The sequence below is a fragment of the Camelus ferus genome, chromosome 4, assembly GCF_009834535.1.
Source record: "Camelus ferus isolate YT-003-E chromosome 4, BCGSAC_Cfer_1.0, whole genome shotgun sequence".
In the NCBI taxonomy this organism is placed as follows: Eukaryota; Metazoa; Chordata; class Mammalia; order Artiodactyla; family Camelidae; genus Camelus; species Camelus ferus.
In genome coordinates this window covers 38305484-38329187 of record NC_045699.1, presented here as the reverse complement: position 1 = coordinate 38329187, position 23704 = coordinate 38305484, and the positions used below count along the sequence as shown (strand labels likewise).

Sequence of the window (23704 nt, the reverse complement as noted above, 5' to 3'; positions counted from 1 at the left end):
GGGGGATGCACTGGACAGTGGAAATGTGAGAATATACTCTCAGAAAACAGAGGCCACAAACCATGGGCTATGAACATAATATAGATTCAGGAAAAGGTTTTAGTGTTTTAGGGTACTTTGATCAAAATTTTTATCAGTGACAGATGGTATGAAGCTGACAGTTACAGTAAATATTCACATATGTCATAATTCACAGTGGCCTTTCCAGGATTTGAAGGCTGGACCAAATCATACAAGATTTTGATAATATTAAAGCACCTGGCCTCAAGAAACCAACTGAACAAGTTCAGTCTAGACTAAGCATGGCTAAACCGATGTGAAAAACACTTTGGGATTTTAGTTGACCTAAAAACAACAAAAATAACAACCATGTCTACAATTAACAGTGTGCTTTCAATATATACTTTTTCAAGATATTTATTTACTTGAAATAGTGAGTTGAGTTGAATGAGTTCAAGATGACACTGATGGTGTATTTCAGTTTCAGAAAGATGATGAAGCTAAAGCCTGGAGAATTTAAGTGATTTGCCCAGAATCTACTATGACATGGTAGAACAGAAACTTGTGCACAGAATTGAAATCTTGTACATGATCTACTACATTTTATATTCCCCACAATAATCAGTAAGTTAAGAAGAGGACACGTTAAAGAGATCACCCTTGTATTTTGTTTCTTCCAGTCATCAAGGAGAGTAACTAAGGAGTGGTGTAGTAATCAAGAGGGAGGGTGAGGGTAGAGCTCAGTGGTAGAGCATGTGCTTAGCACGCACAAGTTCCTAGGTTCAACCCCCAGTACCTCCATTAAGAATAAATAAAGAAATAAACCTAATTACCGCCCCCCCACCTCCAAAACAAAAAGAGGGAACTAGAGGAGGCAGCTAAGGGTTTACACGAAATTAGGTTCTCAATTCCTGCACAATTGAGGGTTGATTTTATTCATGCATATGGAGGGGATGTTAGGTAGAAGGGCTCTTAACGTGAATTGTAGAATCATAGTTTTTTCTATCTTTATGAGACCTTAGAGATTATTTAGTGAGTTCCTCTCATCTTGTGGGTGAGGAACCTGAGAGGCAGTGGCTTTAAGAAATTTTCCCACAGCTGATGAGTTAGTGGCATATTGAGGGCTTGAACTTGCCAATCTTGGCTCTTTTTTTGTTGAACAGCCCCCTCTGCTATATAATATATTTTCATCTGGAAAGACTGAGGTACACTCATTAACAGCAGGAGAATTTTTATAATTATAAATAGTGTCCTTATTTGTCTTAAAAAAAAAATCAGTCACATGCCAGGAGGCACTGGACACTTTGACATCGTGAAGGCTGTCTGTGCTGTCCATTCTGCTTGCTCACCGGGTGCATTGTAATTGCCTCACTTACTTTATGACAAATCCTTGAGGATTCATTTTTCATTAAAAAGTAGAAGTTTTAGTCTCTAAGGCTAGGTGAACAGAGGGATTTCATTTTGTATCCCTTCAAAATTAGGAATGGTTTTCTTCACATGAGGAGTTGACACTGAGTTTCTTTTCACTATAGTATGTGAATAGTAAATTAATGTAGTAATGTTCTTTCACGTATGTTCCCTGTAGGATCCTCAGAATTTTTCATTTTTTTTCCTGCATGTGCACAATTCTCCTTTACCATACTTGAAAGTTTTCTCTCTTAATTAGTTAAATTTTTTTTAAACGCTGTGTGATTTTTGACATTAATGAACAGTGTTTTCCTCAGTTCATTGGCTCAAGAGTGAATTTTGTGAGTACTTTGGAGAGCATTTCTTTGCTAGTTCCCCACATATATGACTTTCTATTTTTCAACTGCTATAGATTACCATATTTGATGCTGATTCCGAGGAGTCACAGGACCTTGATTTAGCTATCCTAACAGCTCTGCTAAAGGGTGAGTGTCCAAATAAAATTACAGTTTTTCCTCCTTTCCTCCTTTCACATTCCACGGCACTTTGTGCTGTTTATGTTGACGTTTTGAACAGAATATGTAATTCCTTTCTTTTACCCCAGGCACAAATTTATCAGCATCAGAACAATTAAATCTGGCAATGGCTTGGGACAGAATGGACATTGCCAAGAAACATATCCTCATTTATGGACAGCATTGGAAGGTATAATGAAAATGGAGCTATTTGAATGCCTATGTAGTGTGTTGGTTTGTTAGGGAGGGGCAAAAGAGAAAATAGGAGGAGAGATAGATTGCTTTGGGGAGGCGTATGGGGGTAGCATCTCTGATGCTGGGATTCAGGGATCGCTAAGACATTTTTCTCATCTACTTTGCCTCCCTGAAAACATATTTTTCCTTGGGCTTTGCAGCCTTGTTGAAGCTGACAGAGGAAGTTGAGAGAAAGACAAATAGAAGGAGTTTTAAATTTACTTTTTGAGTGGGCAGATTTTTATATTGCTATTTAAAACTTAAAGTTTTTTTTTTCTTTTTTGCATTAAAATGTAATGCATGCTTATAATAGAAATTAGTGAAAACAGAAAAGCAGGAAGAAGAAAGATTACTCACAGTGCTAATGCTAATCACGATGAACATTTCATTTTTAAAAATTATGGCTGTGACCTTACCACAGGTCTATTACTTTTGGGTCGAACTAATTTGTGCTCATTGTTTAAAATGTCAAATGGTACCAAAAAGCTACCAAAAAGACAGTAGTTCGCTGCCCTGCTAATCACAGAAGCCAAATACTTTTGACATTTTTGAACTGTTCTGACATTTATAAATCTCCATATTTCTAAATAATGTCATATTGCTGTTTTCTGATTAATTTTAGAGACGCCTCAACATTTCTGTCTGTGGTTCTCACTGCTGCAGTCTGGACTGGTTGCCTGTACTTCCCGGTGCTGGGCCATCATCCATCATCTTAGAAATTCTCTCCTGTGTTAGAGCACCCGTTTTCTGTATCCCCTGTCTTCCTTTTTCTTGGTTTACTCCTTTATTTGTTAATGTGCATCCTTCCGTAACTTCCTGAGAAATATGGGAGATAAAAATTTTGAGGACTTGTATGTTTGGATATATTTTAATTCAAGGCTGAACTAATTCTCCTAGAAAATTTTGAATACTTAGCTTCTAGTGCCCAGCAGTACTGTTAAAAAGTAAAAACTTTTCTTTTTTTTTGATCCTTTGTTTGCAACCATTCTTTCTTCTCTGGAAGTTTAAGAAAAACTTTCCCTTATTCCAGTGTTCTGGGATTTCACAATGATACGTGTTTTTGTGAGTCTTTAGATCCATCACTCTGGGTCCTTGCTTTCAACTTGGCAATCGTGTGTTTCTAGGCTGGGCAGTTTCCTCCCCTGTTTTCTCTGCTCTCTTTCAGGAATTTTACCATTTAAATGTTAGACCTATGGCTGCTCCGCTAATCTTACCTTTTTTCTCTTGTTTTCCATATCTTTTCTTTGGTAAATTTCCTCAGCTTTAATTTTTCATGCCTTGTATGTAACTTTTTGTTTCTGGTAACATATTATTACTTTCTAAGAGCAACTTTGTTCTTTCTCCATTTTGAAAATAACATCCTGAATATAGGATCTTCTTTTATATTTTTGAGGCTATCAAAGATATTTCTTTTGAAGTTTTCTTCTTCCTGCATTGTCTGATTCCTCCTAGTTGATATTTTGTGGATCTTTTTGTCCTGTACTCTTTGTTTAACAGTGGAGGAAAGAAAGCTCATTAGAAATTCTGAGTCTGCAGATTTGGGCTTCACAGTAGGGTGATCTGGCTGTCATTTCTTAGGGGTCCTGAGATGTTAGCACATTCATGTTTTTTATCGTGAATTACTCATAATATCAGAAAAGAATCCTCCAGCCCCCTGTCTGTAAGGTAAAAGCATTGCTGCTATTGTTTTGGAAGTTAATAGGGGAAGATGACTGGGAAGGTCCTGACATTAGCAACTTATGCTGCCAGAGTTCTGTGGTGTAGATTTGTTGGGTTCTTGATTTTTTTCAATTTCAGTTTCTGGGGAGCTTCCATTTTCTGGCTTTCTGGGGACTGCTCAGTCAATTACCACTTGACCATCTGCTTTCCAATTTCTAAAATGTTTCACTGTTAACCTCCTTGTTCTTGTAGATTCATTTCTTTAAAAAAAAATATTCCCCTTACTATAATTTTGGTGGAGCTTGAGTAGAAGTAAAAGTAGATGAGTATGTTTAATTTGCCACAATACCCAGGAGGCAGGTATAGTTTAAATAGAAACATGCAAGGTTACAAAGAAAAAACAAAGAAAGAAAATTAAGAAACCTTGGGTTTTCATTAGAATTGTATTAAACCTGAACATTAATTTGGGAAGTGTTGAGATCTTTCCCATAGTCAATCTTCTGATTCAAGAACAAATTTATTCAAGATGTCTTTTATGCCTTCAAGTACATTTTTTATTATTTCTTCACTCAGGTCCTGAACATTTCTTAGTAAGATTGTATTTTATGATTATTTTTTCTGTTATACTTTTGAGTTCAAATACATGTAGTTCTTTAGTTATTTCTACTTTCTTAATTGTCTCTTTATCTCTTATTTATTTCCACCCTCTGAAGCCTGGCTCCCTGGAACAAGCAATGTTAGATGCTTTAATGATGGATCGAGTGGATTTTGTAAAGCTCTTGATAGAATATGGAGTGAACCTCCATCGCTTCCTTACCATCCCCAGACTGGAAGAGCTCTATAATACAGTGAGTACTGGAACATTTCATCACCTCCATAAGATTTATTTATTAATTAGCTTAAGATTTACCTTAAGCTGTGTCTTGAATGTTTAAGCCTCCTTGATATTCCTATGTAAAGATAGCTTATAGAGCGATAGACTTTTCAATCAAACGAAAAACATCCTTACCAAATCTGTTTTATCCTATGGTCATTTTTACGTTTCCCATTTTAATTAATTACTGAGAATAGAAGTATAAACCAATTTAAGGGAATAGGGTAGTAAAACCATAATTAAAACCAAAGATGTGAATAAGAACAAATTGCTTTCATTGAGTAATTAGAAGCATTTCAACCTAAGGTCACTGTTAAAATTGTGTTCCTTCAACTTCCCTGTGCATACCCTTTGTTGAAACTAGACTGACTTGCTCATTGTAAAAACACCAGTTGCTCAAGTCATGAACTCTTCTTAAGATGTCCTTCTTTGCCTTTGGATCTTACTCTTTCTTCAGAATCCTGCTCAAATCCTGTCGTTTTGATTATTCCAGTTCACAGTCATCAGCCCCTACGATACAGATTATTTGCCACTCTTTTTAAGCATATTGTTGGTAATTTTTTAATCTAAGTCCCACTCCTTCTATTAGAATGTAAAAACTATGAAGAAAATACTTGTATTCTTCGTTGAGTTCCTCAGAAGCTTGAATGAACACAGCAAATGTTCAATAAGTACTTGTTGATGGAATGTAATTGTGTGATTGATTTTAATGCAAGTACTAGGGATTGAACCCAGGATCTCATATATGCTAAACATGTGCTCTACAATGAGCTATACCCACCCCCCCAATAATTGTGTGGTTTATATGAGAAAGATAGTCATAGATTAGTTAAAATTTGTATCTGCTTCTTGTCACATAAAGTTAATTAAGGCCTTACTACCTAGATGTTATACATCTTGCATTGAAAATATTTCAATCTAATTAAATTTTCTCTTGAGAAACGCCTTCCTTAGAATTAATTTGGCTTAGACTTCATTACTAAAGATGTTGAAGAAAATTTTCAGTATTAGTTTTTTTTTTCTCCCTAGCATGTTGTAATTAAAAAGGGACTAAAATCCTTCCTCTTGTTCTTTATTACAGAAACAAGGACCAACTAATATGCTCTTGCATCATCTTGTCCGAGATGTAAAACAGGTAATCTAATTATGAAGGTGTGCAAACTTCTTCTTTTATTGTCTTAACTTTGTGGTGGAATGTTGCCAGGTTTTGCTTTGTGGAATGTAGATTTGGATTTTATAGCGAAGTACCTATCCTCTTTACCTGTGAACCTGAAGAGTTTCCTCACCAAGCTACACTCACATTTTTCCCATAATTTACTTTGTGTTTTTAAAGATTTGACCCACCAAGTAAGTTGCATTGGCTAATCATTATTTTCTGTTATAAAACATGAATTGGAGACGTAGAAACTTCCAAGCAGAATTTCAGTTCAACATGATACAACAGTATTGCCAATGATGATAATAACACCTGCTGAAAATTGAGAAACTTCCTGGTTCTGTTGTCTTTATTGAAGGACTAATATGTGATTTCCATTGTTTTTGTGATTGTTTTGGCTTTTAGTGATACTTTGGGGGCTCTCTCTTCCGTTGTGAGTCCAAGAATTGTTCTAGGGAGCCAGGATTGATCCCAATGCTCTAGACCTTTGCTTATATTTTTCTCATGGTATTCTCACTGAAAGTTAAGTCAGACTTAAAATAATCTGATCCCCTATTAGTTACCAAAACTTGCCAACTTTAACAGACTTTGTGCCTTAATTCTTTCTCTTTTAATTACCAAGCACTTTTATTTACATCTGCAGGAAACTGGGAGTGTCTTTTTTTGTCATCATGATTGAAATCCATCCACAGTACATTTAAAAAGTTTTCCCCTCATTTTTCTGAAGTCTAGTATCTTGATGGAGAGAGTGGGGGCTTTCTGAGTGTATTGACTTGGTGGAAGAGCCAGAGTGGAAGGACTGAGGAGGAAGACATTTAGTTGGCAAATTAGTTGTAAGCAAAAGTATCCATGCTGATGTAAATTTGTTGTGTGTTGGTTTATGCCAGGGCAAAATGACTTTCCTTAGATTATTTCCTTAAACTCTAATTCTATCACAGTAACCTGAAGGAAAAGGAATGAAGTCATTAATTAACTAGCATCAAATAAGAACATTATTTGTGTTCCTTTAAAAAAGCAAATTATTAATGTGAAAATGAGAAATTAAATTATTTACATTTACTTATATATGTAATCTTATTTCTTGTTCAAAACTTTGTGAATATTATTCACAATCTGTTTATTTCGAAGACCTTGCTCAGCACTCTGTGCCTTTAAAAATGTACTATGAATGACAGTTAAGAGATAACAGTTATGAGGAGGCAGTAAGGTGGCTTTTAAGGGGTCAAAATAATTTTCATTTACACTAAGACTTATGTGCTTGGCAATCTGCTGCTCGGGCCTCCTACCAACCGTATTTGTCTTGGCACAGCCTCATGTTTTGATATCTCATTTAGTTCTGCCATTTCACATTCCTTGTTTCTGTTTGTTCTACTTCCTTCCATGTTCTTGTTTTGTGTATGATGTAGTCAACACAGTGCAAAGTGTTAAACAGCCATTTCAATGAAGAGAGAGGCTGAAGATTTAACTTAATGTTAATTTTGGATCCTCCAGTTTAGCCTCCAGTATTTATACTTTTCTTGTACTAGTTATATTGTTTCCAGTTAAAAACAATCTTGTACACTCTTTTTAAATGTATTGTATTCTAAAGTGTGTGTATGCATGACAGAGAGAGAAAAAGAGAGTGAATGAGCACAATAAGCAGACGTTTCATGTGTATGAAACAAAGAACATATCAAATCTAAGTATTTTTTCCCATTTGAAGAAGTAGGGTATTTCAGTAGCTGGCCATATTAATTGATTACTTTGTAGAGATGGTTGAAGAGTGTTAGTTTCCCTCTTTGCAGTTGATTTGGTTATGTTCTAGTGACATGACAAAAGAAATAGAGAAGGAGAACTGAAAGTTACAATGTGTTATATATTTTTGTTTCAGCATACCCTTCTCTCAGTCTACAGAATAACGCTGATTGACATTGGACTGGTAATAGAATACCTCATTGGTGGAGCGTATCGTAGCAGCTACACTAGAAAAAATTTCAGAACCCTCTACAACAACCTCTACAACAAAAACAAGGTAGCGTAATTGAAAAGTATCCTAGTAAAATGAAAGATTACTAGAAGTTAACACTTTCAGAAAAATGGCTTGGGAAATTTGGATGGAAAGCACTTCCAAAATGGACGTGCTATTTATTGACATTTTTTGAATAGCTGCTACATGTAAATTACTGTGCTTAGCGCTGGCATGCTGGCCTGGGATAGACATAAAGATCAGGAATTTAGAAACTCTTAGAGGAAACAGATTTATGGATAACTAGACATAATACAAAACAGGATATAATATGTGCTATACTGACATAGAAGTTTGTGGTGAGGAAGATTAGAGGGAGAGATGACTGGTCCTTTCCATATGTTTCTTTTTCTTTTGAAAATGCAGAAGTGAAAGTCTTGATAGAATCAGATCTATAAACTCATAGCAGGTACAGAGCCTCGAGATGGCAAACATGGGACAAGTGCACAGGTATTGCACTGGAAGATGCATGCAGAATGTACCATGTAAAAATACATGTTGTACATATTCTGTTTTCTGTTATAGTTTTGAAAGTCTAGTTATGTAAAATTAGAGTTGCTGGTTAGTCAATTAACAGAGAAAACATTACTTGTTACTTAAAATTGCCATCATACATCAGTAAACTGAAGAGCCTTGTTCTTTGTTTTTGCATTTTTTTAAATTATTTTTTGTTGCTTTTTTTTTGTTTGTTTTTTGTTTAAAAATTTTTTTTCTTTTAGTTTTTTTTTCTTTTTTGGTCTTCTTTGTTTTTATTTCTATTTTCTTTTTTATTTATTTGTTTTGGTTTTATTTGAAGACCTACTTCTTATTAGAGGACAATGGAAGTGTTAGGAAAGGTAGTTTGGGCATTTTTGGCTGAGAGAAGAGCAGGAGCATGAAAGGCACAGTGCTGTGGACAACAGGGTGTGGTTTTGTAGTGATAAGGAGACCTTTGTCACTGGGGAGGTGCCGGAAGGTTGTGAAGGATGACAGTGGAAAGATACTTTGGGGCAGTCTAGAATATCAAACTACTTTTGACCTTTATTTATCAAGAATGAGGCAAAGTGAAAGTCCAGCTTTGCTTTAGGATATGAAAAAACAAAAAGAAACCCAAATCTCATAGAGAAAAATGTTCTTTTTTTGAATTTCAAAGGCATAGGGATACACTTGAGGAATCAGCTCCTTCGTTTAAACAAAATATACCTTACTGTGGACTTACAAGTGGCAGGCATAGGACTGACTGTAGCCTTCATGTGACCCAGGGGGGTGCCTGCTAGGATGGTTCCCGTAATGTCCTTTCTAGAAATGGGTAGGAAATTACTCACTTCTCTGATTATTTTCTAGTGAATGAATATGGAGTTTATTGTGTTTCCTAGTAAGTTAGATCATAGCAGATACATGGTTAGGAGTCAGAAAGATCTGGGACTAAATCTAAGTTTTGCTCATTAGTAGCTGTGTAGTCTTGAGTGAGAAACTTAATCTCTCTGCATGTCAGTTTCTTCATCTATAAAATGGGGATAATAATGGGACAATAATAAAATCCCTCTTTCATAAATTTATCAAAATGATTAAATAAAGTGATACCTGGAATATGAGAAACCCCCTTTTCCTGTTAATGATAATAGTCATTATGATTATTACTAGTGACACTATTAATTCTATATCACAATAATAATGATAATAATTTGAGTATTATCTTTAAAAAGTTTGGGCCTCATTGCCTCATCACTTCTGTCTAATTTATACCTATAAAACACAAACTAAAAAAATTAAGTAATGCAGTGTATCATGAATTTTTTTTTGTAATTCCCTTAAGAATGCTTTCTTTTGTTTTTGTTTTTCATTGATGAAAGCTTCATGCTGACAAGCAATTAATTATGTTGCTGTTGGGCCTCACCACTGAATTCCAGTAGTGACATTGTATAACACTTGAAGAAATTCCATAACTTTCTAACTTAAGCTTCACCTTGGAGCTGTTTGTGAATGGGAACTATTTCTTATCAGAACTGTGGATCTTTATTGCCTATTCTGAACTTGTCCCAGATATATAACATCCATTGATTCTAATGGAATTTCCACATGGAGAAGGAATGCAGATACGTAATAGGGAACAAAAGAGCATGTTCTCTAAGATGTTTGGAAATAACAGTGCGCTTAATAAGGAGAGCATGGGAAGCTCTTGTTGGATGAGTAATTAATTACTAATTATGGGTGAGAGACAGAACCATTGGATATTTGGGGGGACATAGTGTTACATTTGGTTTTATTGTTGTCTAAAAATAAAATGTTAATTGTTACCACTGTAATCATCTTTTAACCTTTTTGTTTTATTTAAAAAATAAAATAACATATGCTAGCGAGTGAGCACTTTGGCTCAAGCCCTTTCCCAGCCGCCCCCTCTTCACCAGAGACGCCGCTCAGGAAACAGAAATGAATCTGCAGAAAACACACTGCATTCTCAGTTCATTAGAACTGCCCAGCCTTACAAAGTCAAGGTACTACTTACTTATTTTTAGATTTGAAAATAGAATTGTTCTTGCAGACTGTGATCTTTACTTTATTTAAAGTTGGAGAATGGGAGACACACATAGAGGGACCATTTATAAGCACCATAAACAGATGGCGTAAGTCGAAAGCATAATACCGCTCTTCTTTAACAACGATGAGCAAATGCCCAGGACAGGCACCTGAGGGTTGCGGGGGCCGAAACCTCAGGCTGCCTTCCTTATTCCTACCTCTGCCACGTCCAGATGATGACTCAGGAAGTCTGTCCTTGGGATGGTACCAAGAAATAGAATCACTAGCCCAGCACTGCATTGTCATCTCCTTTTCCCCAAGGCTCACTGGAGATGACTGCTTCCTTCTCCTTTGCTTCTCTCTCAGACTGCTTCTCACATCTTATTTTTTCCCCTTTGAAGCTTTCTGGAAATTAATTTTAGCTACTATTACAGTATGACAATGACAATGTATTTGAGTGTGTACGTGTGTGAGAGCAACATTATGCCCCCCTCTCCCTGTACTACCTCAATCCCGCTCTCCTCTGGGGGTGAGTGCTTCTGCTCAGGAGTTTCCGTATAAATGGTTCCTATGTTGGCTGAAAGAGGTTTGCTTTGCATTGCTCTTAGAATGAAAAGATATTCCATTAAAATTACCCTTGATCACAATCAATGAAGAAACAAAATTCCCTTTATTTATAGAAACAGAGGAAGCTTGTTAAACTTGTGTTATGATCCCCTTTAATTAAAAAGAGTAATTATTGAATCTTATTATTTGCCAGGCATTATTTTGGCTGCTTGGTTGAATTTGAGATGCAGCTGGGTTGGAGAAGACACAATGATGACTGAGAAATGGTCCCACTCTCCCCAAAGTAATATAATGAGCACTGAAATAGAATACCTACAGAGTGATATAGAAGACTGTGTGGGGCTAGAGAGTGGTTTCTGAGATGAGCTGTAAAGTGTGGGTTTACCAGCTAAAGAAGAGTGTTTCATTTATTACCTGTTACCTTCACTAGAAGAATATAGCCAGAGTAAGGGAAAGCAAAATTAAAACCAATCTATCCGGATTAATGTTGGCAACACTAGTGGCATTTTTCTAAGAGGAAGGTAATGAATCTATTTGTAAGGTGAGGTTAGAGTTGGTATTTTTTTTTTATAGTTCTTATTTATCAAATATGTTATCTCAGCCCATTTCCTTGAGAAATTAAAACTTGTCATATAGTTAGTGGTTCTGTTCCAAAGGTGTAGTGTTTTTTTTAAGTTGTGCTAAGTGAGTGTGAGGTGTCTCACCCGAGGGACCTTGGGGCCAGTAGAAGTGCCAAGACATAGATTGCCTTAAAAGGCCCAAATTTTGGTTTCTGGTTTATAAAGTTCTATTATTATTTCCATCTCTTTTCAGTGTTTTAAAAATGTCTCTAAGATACCTGATGTGTTTCATCAGGTAAAACATCATGCATCTGTGTATTTGGAAACCCATTCCTGTTTCATTTTCGAATAGGAAAACCCCATAGCCCTTCATAAATCAAGGAAGAAGTCAAGAGAAGAACAAAATGTATCAGATGACCCTGAGTCTACGGGCTTTATGTATCCATACAATGACCTGCTGGTTTGGGCTGTGCTAATGAAAAGGCAGAAGATGGCCATGTTCTTCTGGCAGCACGGAGAGGAGGCCACGGTCAAGGCAGTGATTGCTTGTATCCTCTACCGAGCAATGGCCCACGAAGCCAAGGAGAGCAACATGGTGGACGACACCTCGGAAGAGCTGAAATACTACTCAAAGTAGGACTTCTCTCTTCACTTCATACTGAACAGCGACAGTTCTTAGAATGGTCAGACAGGTTGATCTCCCTCGGCCTAGAACTTGGCAGACGAGTGGACTTGTAGCTGTGCATTTCATGGACTGTCTGATAAATAAAAGTCTTGAGGTATTTTAAGGAATAAAGGGAAGAGAGGTGGCCCTCAAGTCGGGAGGCTTGGGTTTTAGCCTTAGTTCAGCTGTTTGCTAGTTGTCTAGTCGCTTGACTAGATTTCAGGACTTCAGTTTTTTAACTATAAAATGTTCAGTGAATGATTCTGAAAGTCCCTCTCAACTCTCAAACTCTTTAATATTAAAACTTGTTGTTTACTTTATGTACCTCTCAGGCAGGAAAACAAATATATATATTATGTATTAAAGGACCAGAGAGTGATGGTGGAAGATAGAAAAGTTTTGATTTTTTAATTTACTAAAGCATTATAGTAGTAGGGAAAGAAGAGAAGCTAGAATTAATAGAAACTAATTTATAATTTTGATTGAAAAAGATTCCAGAGAATGACAGTGTCTACTTTTTAGAGAAAACAACCTCCGAGAAAATCACCTGGGGGTGTCTCCAGGCCCAGCTTCCTACTTAAGTCATCTGTGTATTTTGTAAAATCTTTAAAAAAAAAAAAAAGAAAAAAGGCCAGGGAAGTTTCCACAGTTTTTCCATAATTGCTAGTTTGGTTTTAAATAGTCTATATTAAAAAAAAATTCTTTATTAGGTCTTATCAAGGAGCCGCCAAACAAGCCATACGTAGCTTGTTTTGCAGTGTGGGGTGGCTTCTCTCCATGAATAGCTCAGGCACTCCTGGTGTAAGCCAAATCTCTATGCCACAGTGGGAACCCTCTCATTCTGTTCCAGAACAGTCCGTTTCCTGAGCAGCACTCCCTTTAAAACAGCTTCTGCAAACCGAGATTGTTACTGTTCCCTCTTCTGCACTGGTCTTTTCTGAGTCTCATATCTAGTCTCTTTGAACGTTTCTGGAGCTCACACCTGCATTTTGTTTTTGCCACTCACCCCTGTGTCATTGCAGACAGTTTGGCCAGCTTGCCCTGGACATGTTGGAGAAGGCATTCAAACAGAATGAAAGAATGGCCATGAAACTGCTGACCTATGAACTCAAGAACTGGAGCAATTCTACCTGTTTGAAACTGGCTGTTTCTGGAGGATTGAGGCCCTTTGTTTCACATACTTGTACCCAAATGCTACTGACGGACATGTGGATGGGGCGCCTGAAAATGAGGAAAAACTCTTGGTTAAAGGTATATCTACTTGTTTGATAGAGTTTAATGTTAGTATAGTCTGAAGGCCTATGCTCTTGAGTTCATTTTTCCATTGTTCCTGAAGAATACCTTCAGGAAAACCAGTTAATCCCTTTGATTCTCATGGGTGAGCTGGGATCTTCCCAGTGGAACCTCTCCCACTACCACAGTTTCTTTTAAAATACGGGCGTAATTATACCATCTCTGTCCATCACAAAGGCATGCTCATAAGAAGGTGGTTAGGAGAAGTTAAAATCGTGTACAAATACATGCAAGATTTCATTATTGGTAAAGCCCATTGCCTCAGGTAATTATAGCAGAAGTGAATGAGACTTTTTAGTGAAATTTTCCTCAGCTTAAGAATACTAACAGATAATAAACTAAGTAAAATTAGCCATTTCCGTTGTTCTGCTCATCCAATGTGATGTTTCAGGGAATAAATGGCTGTTTTATAAAGCTGCCCTCAAAACATTCATTCACACCATTGTCTCCATATTTTTCTATTCCATTATGGTTTAGCCTCTTTTCTCATCTTGAATTATCAAGAATAATTTAGTTAATTATTAAAGACATTTAACTTTTGACATTAAACCTAAGCCTAAAGCTTCAAGTTACAGTCAGGCTTAAGAACTACATGTGCTGGGGGAGAGGGTATAGCTCAGTAGTAGAGTGCATGCTTTAACGTGCCTGAGGTCCTGGGTTCAATCCCCAGTACCTCCTCTAAAAATAAAGATAAAATAAACCTAATTACCCTCTCCCCCTCAAAAAAACCACTAAATAAATAAACAAACAAGCAAACAAACAAATTACTGTTTAAAAAAAAGAAATCTATATGCTTATGAAACTGAATAAAAGGATAAGACATGAGCATTAAGATCTACATAAGACTATATTTTATATTTTAATTTTATTCTTTGGAGTTCTTAAAAGTCTGACATGTCCCAAATAGAATAACTGTTCTAAAAATATATATTTTGGGTGGGCATACATAGAAAATACAATGAAATAAAACATATAAGATATAAAATACATAAAAGAGCTTGTACATTTTAATTCCACCACTGAGATTGCAGAAATAAGAGAAATGTCAACCAGAAATTATTTCTCATAGATTCCTCTTGAACAAAATATCAGAGAAACAACAATTGTTTCTAGAAGTTCTCCTTTGATTTGTTTCCATTTCAGCTTTGGAAACACTGAAGGAGAGTTGTGAATGGGTCCACCTCTAGACACATAAGCTCTGGCAGTAACTCTTTAGAAATGTTCAAAGAGTGAAATGGGATATAGACAGTTGGAATTTTGAGAATTAATTTTCCCAATGGCTATGTCCTGTACATACTTTAGTTGAATAGAAATCCTTATTACTGAGAACTTAGTAACTTTTTGCTCCCCATAGACCTTATATCAACAAAGAGACTTAAGTGAAAGCAAGACTAAATGTTTTGCCCCAAAACGTAGTGAGTTGACAAAGAAGGTTGAATTAGCTACATAAAACCTCTGAGATGCAGTAAACCATATTGCTCTCCATGCCTAGGTACTAATTCATCGCTGCTTGGCTTGTGAGTTTGGGGAACACTTTTGCAAATAATTGTAAGATGTCCCGGTTAGACTAATGCCAAGTGGATGAAGACTGGAGGAAGACCTTGTAGAGTTTTATGTGGAAGGGAAAACTGATTTGAGTGCTTTTAGGGAATAGACTCCAACCTATTCCTTGGAAATAGGATATTGACATCACTGAAAACTGTTTCACAAGCGAATTGTTCTGCAAGGGTCAAGGGCAACAGAATGTGGAGCCTTTTCAGGAAGTGGGTTAGGAATTAATCAGTGTAATATCATTGTGCCTGTAACCATGACGTTTGCAGACCTAGAAGACTGCATGTATTTTGGGTTCTACATCTGAAAAGAAAACAAACATAAGAAGCCAGTCCCTATCAGAATGGGGAAAAGTCCAGAGAACCCTCACAGGAGGTCAAGCTTTGAAACAAAACAACAGAAAGTCATTTCAGCATAAAAAAAAAGAAAGTTGACAAGGATATGACTTTAGTTTCTTCAGTCATGGATGGTATATAGCCAGGGTTAATCTTATTTTCATTCACTGAATCCCAGAATAACAGGCCTAATTTACCTTGAAAGAGAGAATAATATTCAACAAGTTGATTTTCACAACATTTAGTAAATCTTCTAAACTCTTTACCCTGAAAGGCTGTGCAAGTTGAACATAAAAATGATTTTGAATAGACTATAAATAAGTTCATGAGTGATAGCTATAGAATGAAAAAATTATGGCTGTCTAGATTTATACCTTCGTTGGGTTTTACTGGCAGAGGAAATATATGTGTAAGATGGGGGAGGGATCTAATAGATGGTGACTTGGTATGTTTTTATAATCTTGATTTTATAATATGAATAAATTTTAATGTGTTTTATGTGATAATAACTACTTAGTGGCTTTAAAGAATTATTAAGCAAAATGGTCATTGCAAAAGAATACTTCTCACTGCCCTGCCTCAGATATAAATAATAACAGTGTGGTATACGTATTTTTAAACTTTCAAATGCATATATGTTTTTAAATTAAAAAACATTTATAAGGAAGGATTACACTATGCATGTTATTCTATAGCTTTCTCTTTTTATTTTTATTTATTTTTTCCCTTTGTGTTGAAATGTGGTTGATCTACAATGTTAGTTTTAGGTGTACGGCAAAGCGATTCAATTATACGTACACACCTATATATATATACATATATATTTCAGATTCTTTTCTATTATAATTTATTACAAGAAACTGAATATAGTTCCCTATGCTATACGGTAGGTCCTTGTTGTTTATCTATTTTATATATAGTAATGTGTATCTTATAACTTACTCTTTTTAAACTTAACAATATAACTTCCTTTTTATAAATTGAATTATAGTCAATTACAGCATGTCAGTCTCTGGTATACAGCGTAATGTCCCAGTCATATATATATATGCATATATTTGTTTTCATATTCTTTTTCATTAAAGGAAACTTAACAGGGGGAGGGTATAGCTTAGTGGTAGAGTGTGTGCTTAGCATGCACAAAGTACTGGGTTCAATCCCCAGGATCTCCACTAAATATATATGTACACACACACACACACACATACACACATACATTACATACATATATGTGTATATGTATGTATATATATACATATATATATAAAGCTTTATATATATATAAAACTTTTATTATATTCAAAATTGCTTTTGTCTTTTTAAAGGTTGCATAGTACAGTTGTCTCGAAATCTGTGGGGGCTTGGTTCCAGGACCCCCAAGGATACCAAAATTCATGAATGCTCAAGTCCCTTATATAAAATGGTGTAGTAGTTGCATATAACTTACACATCTAGATTATTTATAATGCCTAATACCATGTAAATGCTATGTAAATAATTGCCAGTGTGCAGCAAATTCAAGTTCTGCATTTTGGAATTGTCTTGAATTTTTTCTGGAATATTTTGAGTCCGCAGTTGGTTGAATCTGTGGCTGTGAAATCTGTGGATATGAAGGGCTGCCTGTATTCCACTGTTAGGTTGTCCCACATCAGCTATCCCACTATAGATGGGCATTTAAGTTGACACTAATGTTTTGCTATTACATAACCATGCAGTGAACATCCTTATCTACATATGCTTGGATTGATGAGTATTTCTGAGGGAGACCCTTTTAGAATTTGAATTGTTGAGTCAAAAAGGATGTATAGGATTAGGATATCAGCCGAACTGGGGATGGATCTGACGCTTTGTATATATCCAAAGTCAACTTCATTTGAATCATAATTGTGCCTTGTATAACCCCTAGTACTTACTTTGTTTTCTTTCCTTTTAAAGATCATCATAAGTATTTTTTTACCACCCGCTATTTTGACATTGGGATTTAAAAGCAAAGCAGAGATGTCGCATGTTCCCCAGTCCCAGGACTTCCAGTTCACGTGGTATAATGATGAGCAGAACCCCAGTACCACCAAGGAAAGTGCTTCGACGGTTAGTGCACTATCATAGTGAACTAAGTTTTCATGGCATTGACTGCACACAAATATACACATACACAAAGTTTATTTATTTAACAAATTATTTAACAATCTTAATCATGTTATACTATGGTCAAGTTATAGCATGTATGATAGTTCTAAGTAATCCCCATATGTGATTAAGCAAAATACCCTATGTCTACCTCAGGGCCAAAATCAAAGACTTTATTATGTCTTGAAAGCTGTTTAACTTTTCATTGTCTTTTGTGACTAGTGGAATGAATGGACTTACAATTTCTCTAAAGGTATAATAAGGGATGCCTCATATCTCTTAAAAATATTTATTTAAAAAGATGCTGGTTTAGAATTTGCGTTGATCTTCACTGTTTCATGCCACCGTTTTTTTCATTTGCTGTTTCTAATCAGCATGACTAGTTTTACTTGAGTTCCCAGATGTATACTCTTCCCTGGGTCACTTGAGCTACTTCTCTTGCACCCTGTTTTCACTGGAGAGCCTCCAATATGCTGCCTGTGCATATATTTTTTGAAATGATGTTTCAGCTTGGATCATTGCTTTTATAAAGTTGTCGTTTACTGTGAGGTGTAGTAAACATCTTTCCTGTTACTTAATACTTCAGTGAGGCATCTATAGCTAGCATCTTGTCTGATGTGCTTTTGCACTTATGAGGTATTAGTGATAATATTTAAAAGCATATTTGATAAATGGTAAATGAAAAAGAATTATAATTAGTTTGTATGGCTGGCTTCTGTTGTGATTGGTTGAGCATCCATTCTGATTGGTTAATGCCAGATCAGTTAAGCAGATCAGTTGTTAAATATTTTGGTTATCATGCGTATACATGTGTTTCTCTTCTCTTCCCCCGCACCCCACCCCCTCCTTACTTTTCTAAGCCTGATAGTTCTATCTGGGATTCTCAGAGTCCAAGATGGCAGGTACATTCTAACTTCTATGGAGTGTGTGAGAAGTTATTCCTTTGCAAAGGTGGGCTTCTCAAGTTGTGATAATTGTGATTGTACTGGCTAGATGATTTAGTTACTAAGTTTAGACCATTTCAATTTTATTTTTAAGGAAAGAGAAGAAATGTAGTGCTGGCCTAACCCTCTTAGAAGTAGAAGGCAATCTTTATATGTGAGACATTCTGTTTGGCTTTATACTTAATTAGATGTTTGCATTGTTTACTTAGCTTGTTGAAGTGAACAATGAAGAAAGCTGTTTATCATCTATCTGTCTACAAACAAATATGTTAATATGTTGGCGCTTTGTAGCAAATAGTACTTTGGAAGTGGATGTAACTTCACTTTTGGTTCTTGAGGTTTCATAAAAAGATTAGCTTTCACAGATACTAAAGGCATTGTAGATAGCTGGAGCATTCCACTAAGCAGTTCTTCCTAAAGGGGAGACTCTTAGGGAAAGAACTCCTTCCTTGAATGGCAATTAACATTAAAAAAAAAAAAAAAGATAATAAGTTCTCACCGTTCCCTGAAAAGTTAAATTTTGGATGCAATTACAGTGGTTCTATTTATAGCAATCACTCACCCGGCTGGTTTGGACATGACCATGTCAATGAATAATTCAGTGAATGTTTAATAGCCACCTTCCATGTGTCAGACAAATCCTGGGGGCACTTCATTAACTAAGGCAGATGTGGTCTCTGCCACCATGGAGCCCATAATCAGACAGAATATCCACGATGCCTCGCTATTGTTCAGTTTAGAGCATTTATTGGAAAAGTGTTTCACATCTGTTCTGTTATGAATGGATTATAGTCACAGTAACAATGTTCTTTCATCTTTGAATTTAACTAAAGCAACAGTTTTGGATTATCTGCTTTGTGTTTAGAACTTTGTTAATCAGAGGGAAGACATGGAGGCAGGGTTTGGTGGGACATATAAAATTTCATAATGCTAATTAAGCATAACGTGCTTGATTAGCTGAGGAGCACAATTTGCATTGTGCATTTTGGGGGAAAACCGAAGGTGAGTGAAACATAGATGCTCTTTTAGAGTGTCTTTGTGCTTTGTCACCATGGTAATAGTGTAATAATAAATATGACGAAAGCACTGCTGGTAACAAGGGAAGAAAGACCATTATTCTTTTTTTTAATTATAATTTTTTTTATTTAAAAAAATTTTTTTATGACTTTATGTTTAGAAGGTGGAAGAGCAGAAGAAAAAAGGGAGAACAAAAGACTTTGGTGTTTTCTTTCTTCAGATGTATGCAGAGGTGATTATATTATGAGTAGAATTTTATTACAATTTATTTCTCCTGATGAAGAGCTTCAATAAATGCATCAAGTTCTTCTTGAATTTCTCTAACTTTCTTGAAGTCTTCAGGCAATTAAACTCATTTAGCAGTAAGCAATTTAACTTTCTTCCTTATCCTCAGCAAAACTTCCAATACCTCTTTAACATTTTTCTCTAATTGCCTGACTTCAGTGTTTGGGAGTTGCAGTCTTAAAGTATTCAGGCGACAACAAGCACGCATTATATTCGCCAAAACAGGGCAACATCATTACCTTCCTACTCAGAATCTACAAAACGCCATTGTTAGTAATAAAAGCCTCTTCAGCAAAGGTTACGGTGATTTAGAGCTGTTTTTTAAGAAATGTCTTCTATAAACTTGGTGCCAAATATCCCTAATCAAGCCTGGATCTACTTCTATTCTACTGCTTGGGATTCAAGTTTCTTTTGGACCATAGTTATCTCATCACTTGCAAGATAACCAGGGTGCTCCTCGTTACATTTCAACATCTTCCCTAGTTCTTTCTTGGTTTCACTGTGAACACACTGTCCTTGGGAACACACTGATTCTTCCAGTATAACCATCTCTTTTCCATTCTGGACCTAACATGTTTTCAGCTGCATTTTCAGTATCCTTGAGACGAGCCTGAAGAGCCTCTTCTGTAACATAAATGGCTGCATCCCAGTGTTGTTTATCCGACATGGACTGGTCTTCTAGAGCACTGTGTTGAATAACGCTCCGGCTGTCCTCCGCAAAATCGTTCCACTTGTGGACATTTAACGCTTCCTCCCTAACAGCCTCTTTCAGTTTATCAGCTATGTCATCATGCTGTTTTCCTTTTGGTTCTGTCATGAAGTGGGAAAATTCTCCTTGTAGGGTCTCCCACGCAGCCTCTGCTTTATTAGGAAGCTGTTTATCCATCCATTGTTTAAGTTTGACATCCACAATAGTGTTAAAAGTCCCTGCATTCATGGTCTGTGCAGCCGTCTGTTTCACTCACATGAGTTACTACTAATTCCCACAAAGAGGGCTGAAGGACGTCCTCCCCCTGTTTGGGTATAACCTGGCTCTGACTGATAACTTCACCAAGGGTTTCATTTTTAGTTTTTTCAAATAGTTTGTTCTGGTCAAGTTCTCTCAGGCAAGGATAGTTATTCTTCCTCTCAGTTTCAAGGTTAAAATGTGTTGCTTTGAAACCATCAGCCTGTTGTTGTTCAATCGATTTTCATACCATTTTCTAAAAGTAGTCCAATACAGCGAGGCTTCAATTTCTTGTAGGCACTTGGTGTGTCTTTAGCACAATTGTATTTAGGAGTCTTAAATTACCCCCCAAATTCTCCTTCATGTTCTCTTATAGCTCCAGTGCTTTTAGAGCTGTTTTCTTGTCTTGTTACAATAGCAAAATAACCTAGAACTTTCTCTGGGAAGAGTTTTCCTTCAGTTATCTGCTGAATCCTGCTTGGACTAGCCACATTTTTCTCTGCCAGGTCTACTTGGGTCAAAACAAATACCACACTCCTTCCATGACGATCTGCTTGAGGACCAAGTCTGTCACAATGTTGCAGTTCAGCAGCCACAGATCCATCTTGAATACACACATGATGGTAGTAGGATTCTGCATAGAAGCTTTGCTGATACTGAAAATCGTTTGCTTCGTGTCTGTCAGGAGCTGTGCTGATGTCACAGTATTAGTCACACCTGGTAGGTCTACAAGCACCGTCCTCCGTAGTTCAGGGCCTTTACACTTAAGAACATGGTCTCAGAGCTAACAGTACAGCCTTCTTTCACATTTTCCCTCATTCAGAGTTCTATTTCATGTCTTACTGCAGCAAGGTCTTTCTCTCTGATAGGATCAAACTCCCAGGAACTATCCTTAAACAAGGCCACAAGGTGAGAACCTTCACTCAGAGTCATCTTCACTGGAAAACATGTCATCACCTCCCCAGATCTTCTCGGGAATATTTGTGCTTGAGCAATCATTTCCAACACACTAGTTATTTTTCCAGCACTGTAATCTCTAACCACAGTGTTACCTTGGCACATGATCTTGTGTATTACAATCAGCATCATAACCAGACAGAACATCAAGAACTTCAGAGTGTGTGCCAATCAGAGATTTCTTACGCTTCCTCTGGTGGATGTCTTTGTCATCTTCCTGCAATACTACGTTTCTCAATTCTTTGTTCGTTTTTCAAACATTCCAAGATTCTCTGGTACTTTATCCAGAAGCGTTTCTTGAAGTTGGTCGATTTTCTCTTTGCCACCTTTCTGTAATGCTTGTCACTTTCAGTTCCATGATCTGTCACTCTAAATGCTGTTTCTCCAGGTGCACCTGTGGTGAAAGCTGAGGCTTTCAACAATCTTGTCAAAGTTGGGTGCCAATTTTTCCAGGTCCTCTGAATTGGAAGGGCTTTTCTAATTTTCTGTAAACAGATATATTCAATGTCAGACACAATCTATTTATAGGCACTAAGGTCAGGTATCATATCTTTCCACTGATCAAAATTCTTTTTGACTGTGTAGTCACCCCTAATAGCAGACACACAAGTATATCTTTGATCATCAATAGTATGAGATATCCAAGTTTTAAGAGTCTTGTAGCTAATCTCACTGGCCAAAAATTCCTGCAGGGCTGGTAACCATGTTTAATTGGAGAAAGTTTCAATTTACATAAAGGAAGGTTAGTTAGAGAGGAGAACTGCTGAAATGATGTCCTGAATTGGGGACTCTGAGAAGCTTAAGATGGGATGTTGTGGATGATAAATACTTCATGAAACCAGATGCAGTTTTTGTAATGGTAAGCTCTGTTTCACTAAGGATTGGCAGACCTCACAGGCCAGTCATAGTGGCCCAGTGTAGTCGCCTCGTCCTGCCAGTGAGGAGGTCACACAGCCACTGAGGTGGCCATGCAGGAGCCCCAGTGTCAGCCCCAGTCTGGCTCCTGCTCCAGGAATGACCCAGGAAAAGGCCCATGGCAACAAGGACATAGAAGGCCATGATTCTTGAGCTGAGCTGTATGGAATCAAATACTGCATCTGTTTAATAAAGTTTTATAAAATTCCTTACTGAAGTTTCTGCAGGCAAATAAATTTGCCATGAGAAGTTTGAATCTTAGGCTAACCCTGTGAAAGCATGACTTTTGAGGACAGGAGCTTTCTTAGCAATAAATTATAGCAAGATGGCAGAATGGGTTAGCTAGTCGAAGATGAAGACTTTTCTCACTTGGGATCAGTCAGTGAGGATTAGGGTTTGGTGACAGCTTCATGACTGAGGTGGTGTTTGAGCTTTGACTTGAGGATATGAAGGGAGGAAATAGCATTTCATTGGGAAGAAAGACTGTAAGTAGGGGCCCAGAGATTGGAAATGCAAGGGGCATATCAAGCATTGTAAGTTGTGTGGTATGGCTAGAGTCTGGGTTGTAGCGGATATGGGACAGAGAGTGGGTATTTGCAGGTGTGGCTGGAAGGGTAGACTGAGGCTAGATCATGGAGACTTGTATATCCTATGAAGGTATATGATTTTTATCCTACGGGGAGCCAGTGAACATACCCATAGCAAGGTGATCTGATCATTAGGGAAATTGTTCTGTCTTCAGTGTATAGGATGATGTAGCAAGAAGATAGGCTGGAAACAGAAAGAGCTTATGCTAGTGTAACCAGCCAGGTGAGAAGTAATAAGGCTTTAGCCTGGGTTAGTAGCAAAGGGCATGGAGAAGAAAAGAAAGATTTTAAGCAAAGAGTCAAAGAGGATTTGAACATGGGGCATGGATGAGAGGGTGATAGCAAATATGACTGAGAGGTTGATGGTTAAAACAAAGCCATATTGAGGGGACATAGGGTAACTGGAAAAGGAGAAGATTTGGAAGGTGAAAGATGAGCTTAGTTTTAGACATGTTGATAAATCACAGTGAAAAAATACTTTAAAAAGTTGAACAAAAATCTATTTTATCAGAACATCATTAAATAGGAAAGATGTAATACAATGGAAAAAGGCATGGATTGTATTAGAGTTGATTGTTGTGGTTATAATTTTATTCTGTGTGCTTGCTGG

The 23704-nt window shown here is 36.7% G+C and overlaps 1 protein-coding gene and 1 pseudogene across 1 annotated transcript in view; one reads left to right on the top strand and one right to left on the bottom strand.

Moving 5' to 3' along the window:
- The window catches only part of TRPM6 (transient receptor potential cation channel subfamily M member 6), a 122204-nt gene that overhangs the window by 45676 nt on the left and 52824 nt on the right, over positions 1-23704 (top strand). Inside the window, 9 exon segments of the mRNA XM_032477857.1 lie at positions 1820-1892; positions 2012-2112; positions 4529-4663; positions 5771-5824; positions 7716-7856; positions 10187-10324; positions 11826-12106; positions 13160-13388; positions 17252-17404. Of these exon segments, the coding sequence (XP_032333748.1) occupies positions 1820-1892; positions 2012-2112; positions 4529-4663; positions 5771-5824; positions 7716-7856; positions 10187-10324; positions 11826-12106; positions 13160-13388; positions 17252-17404 (1305 nt within the window).
- Positions 19594-22155, bottom strand: LOC102518820 (annotated as a pseudogene).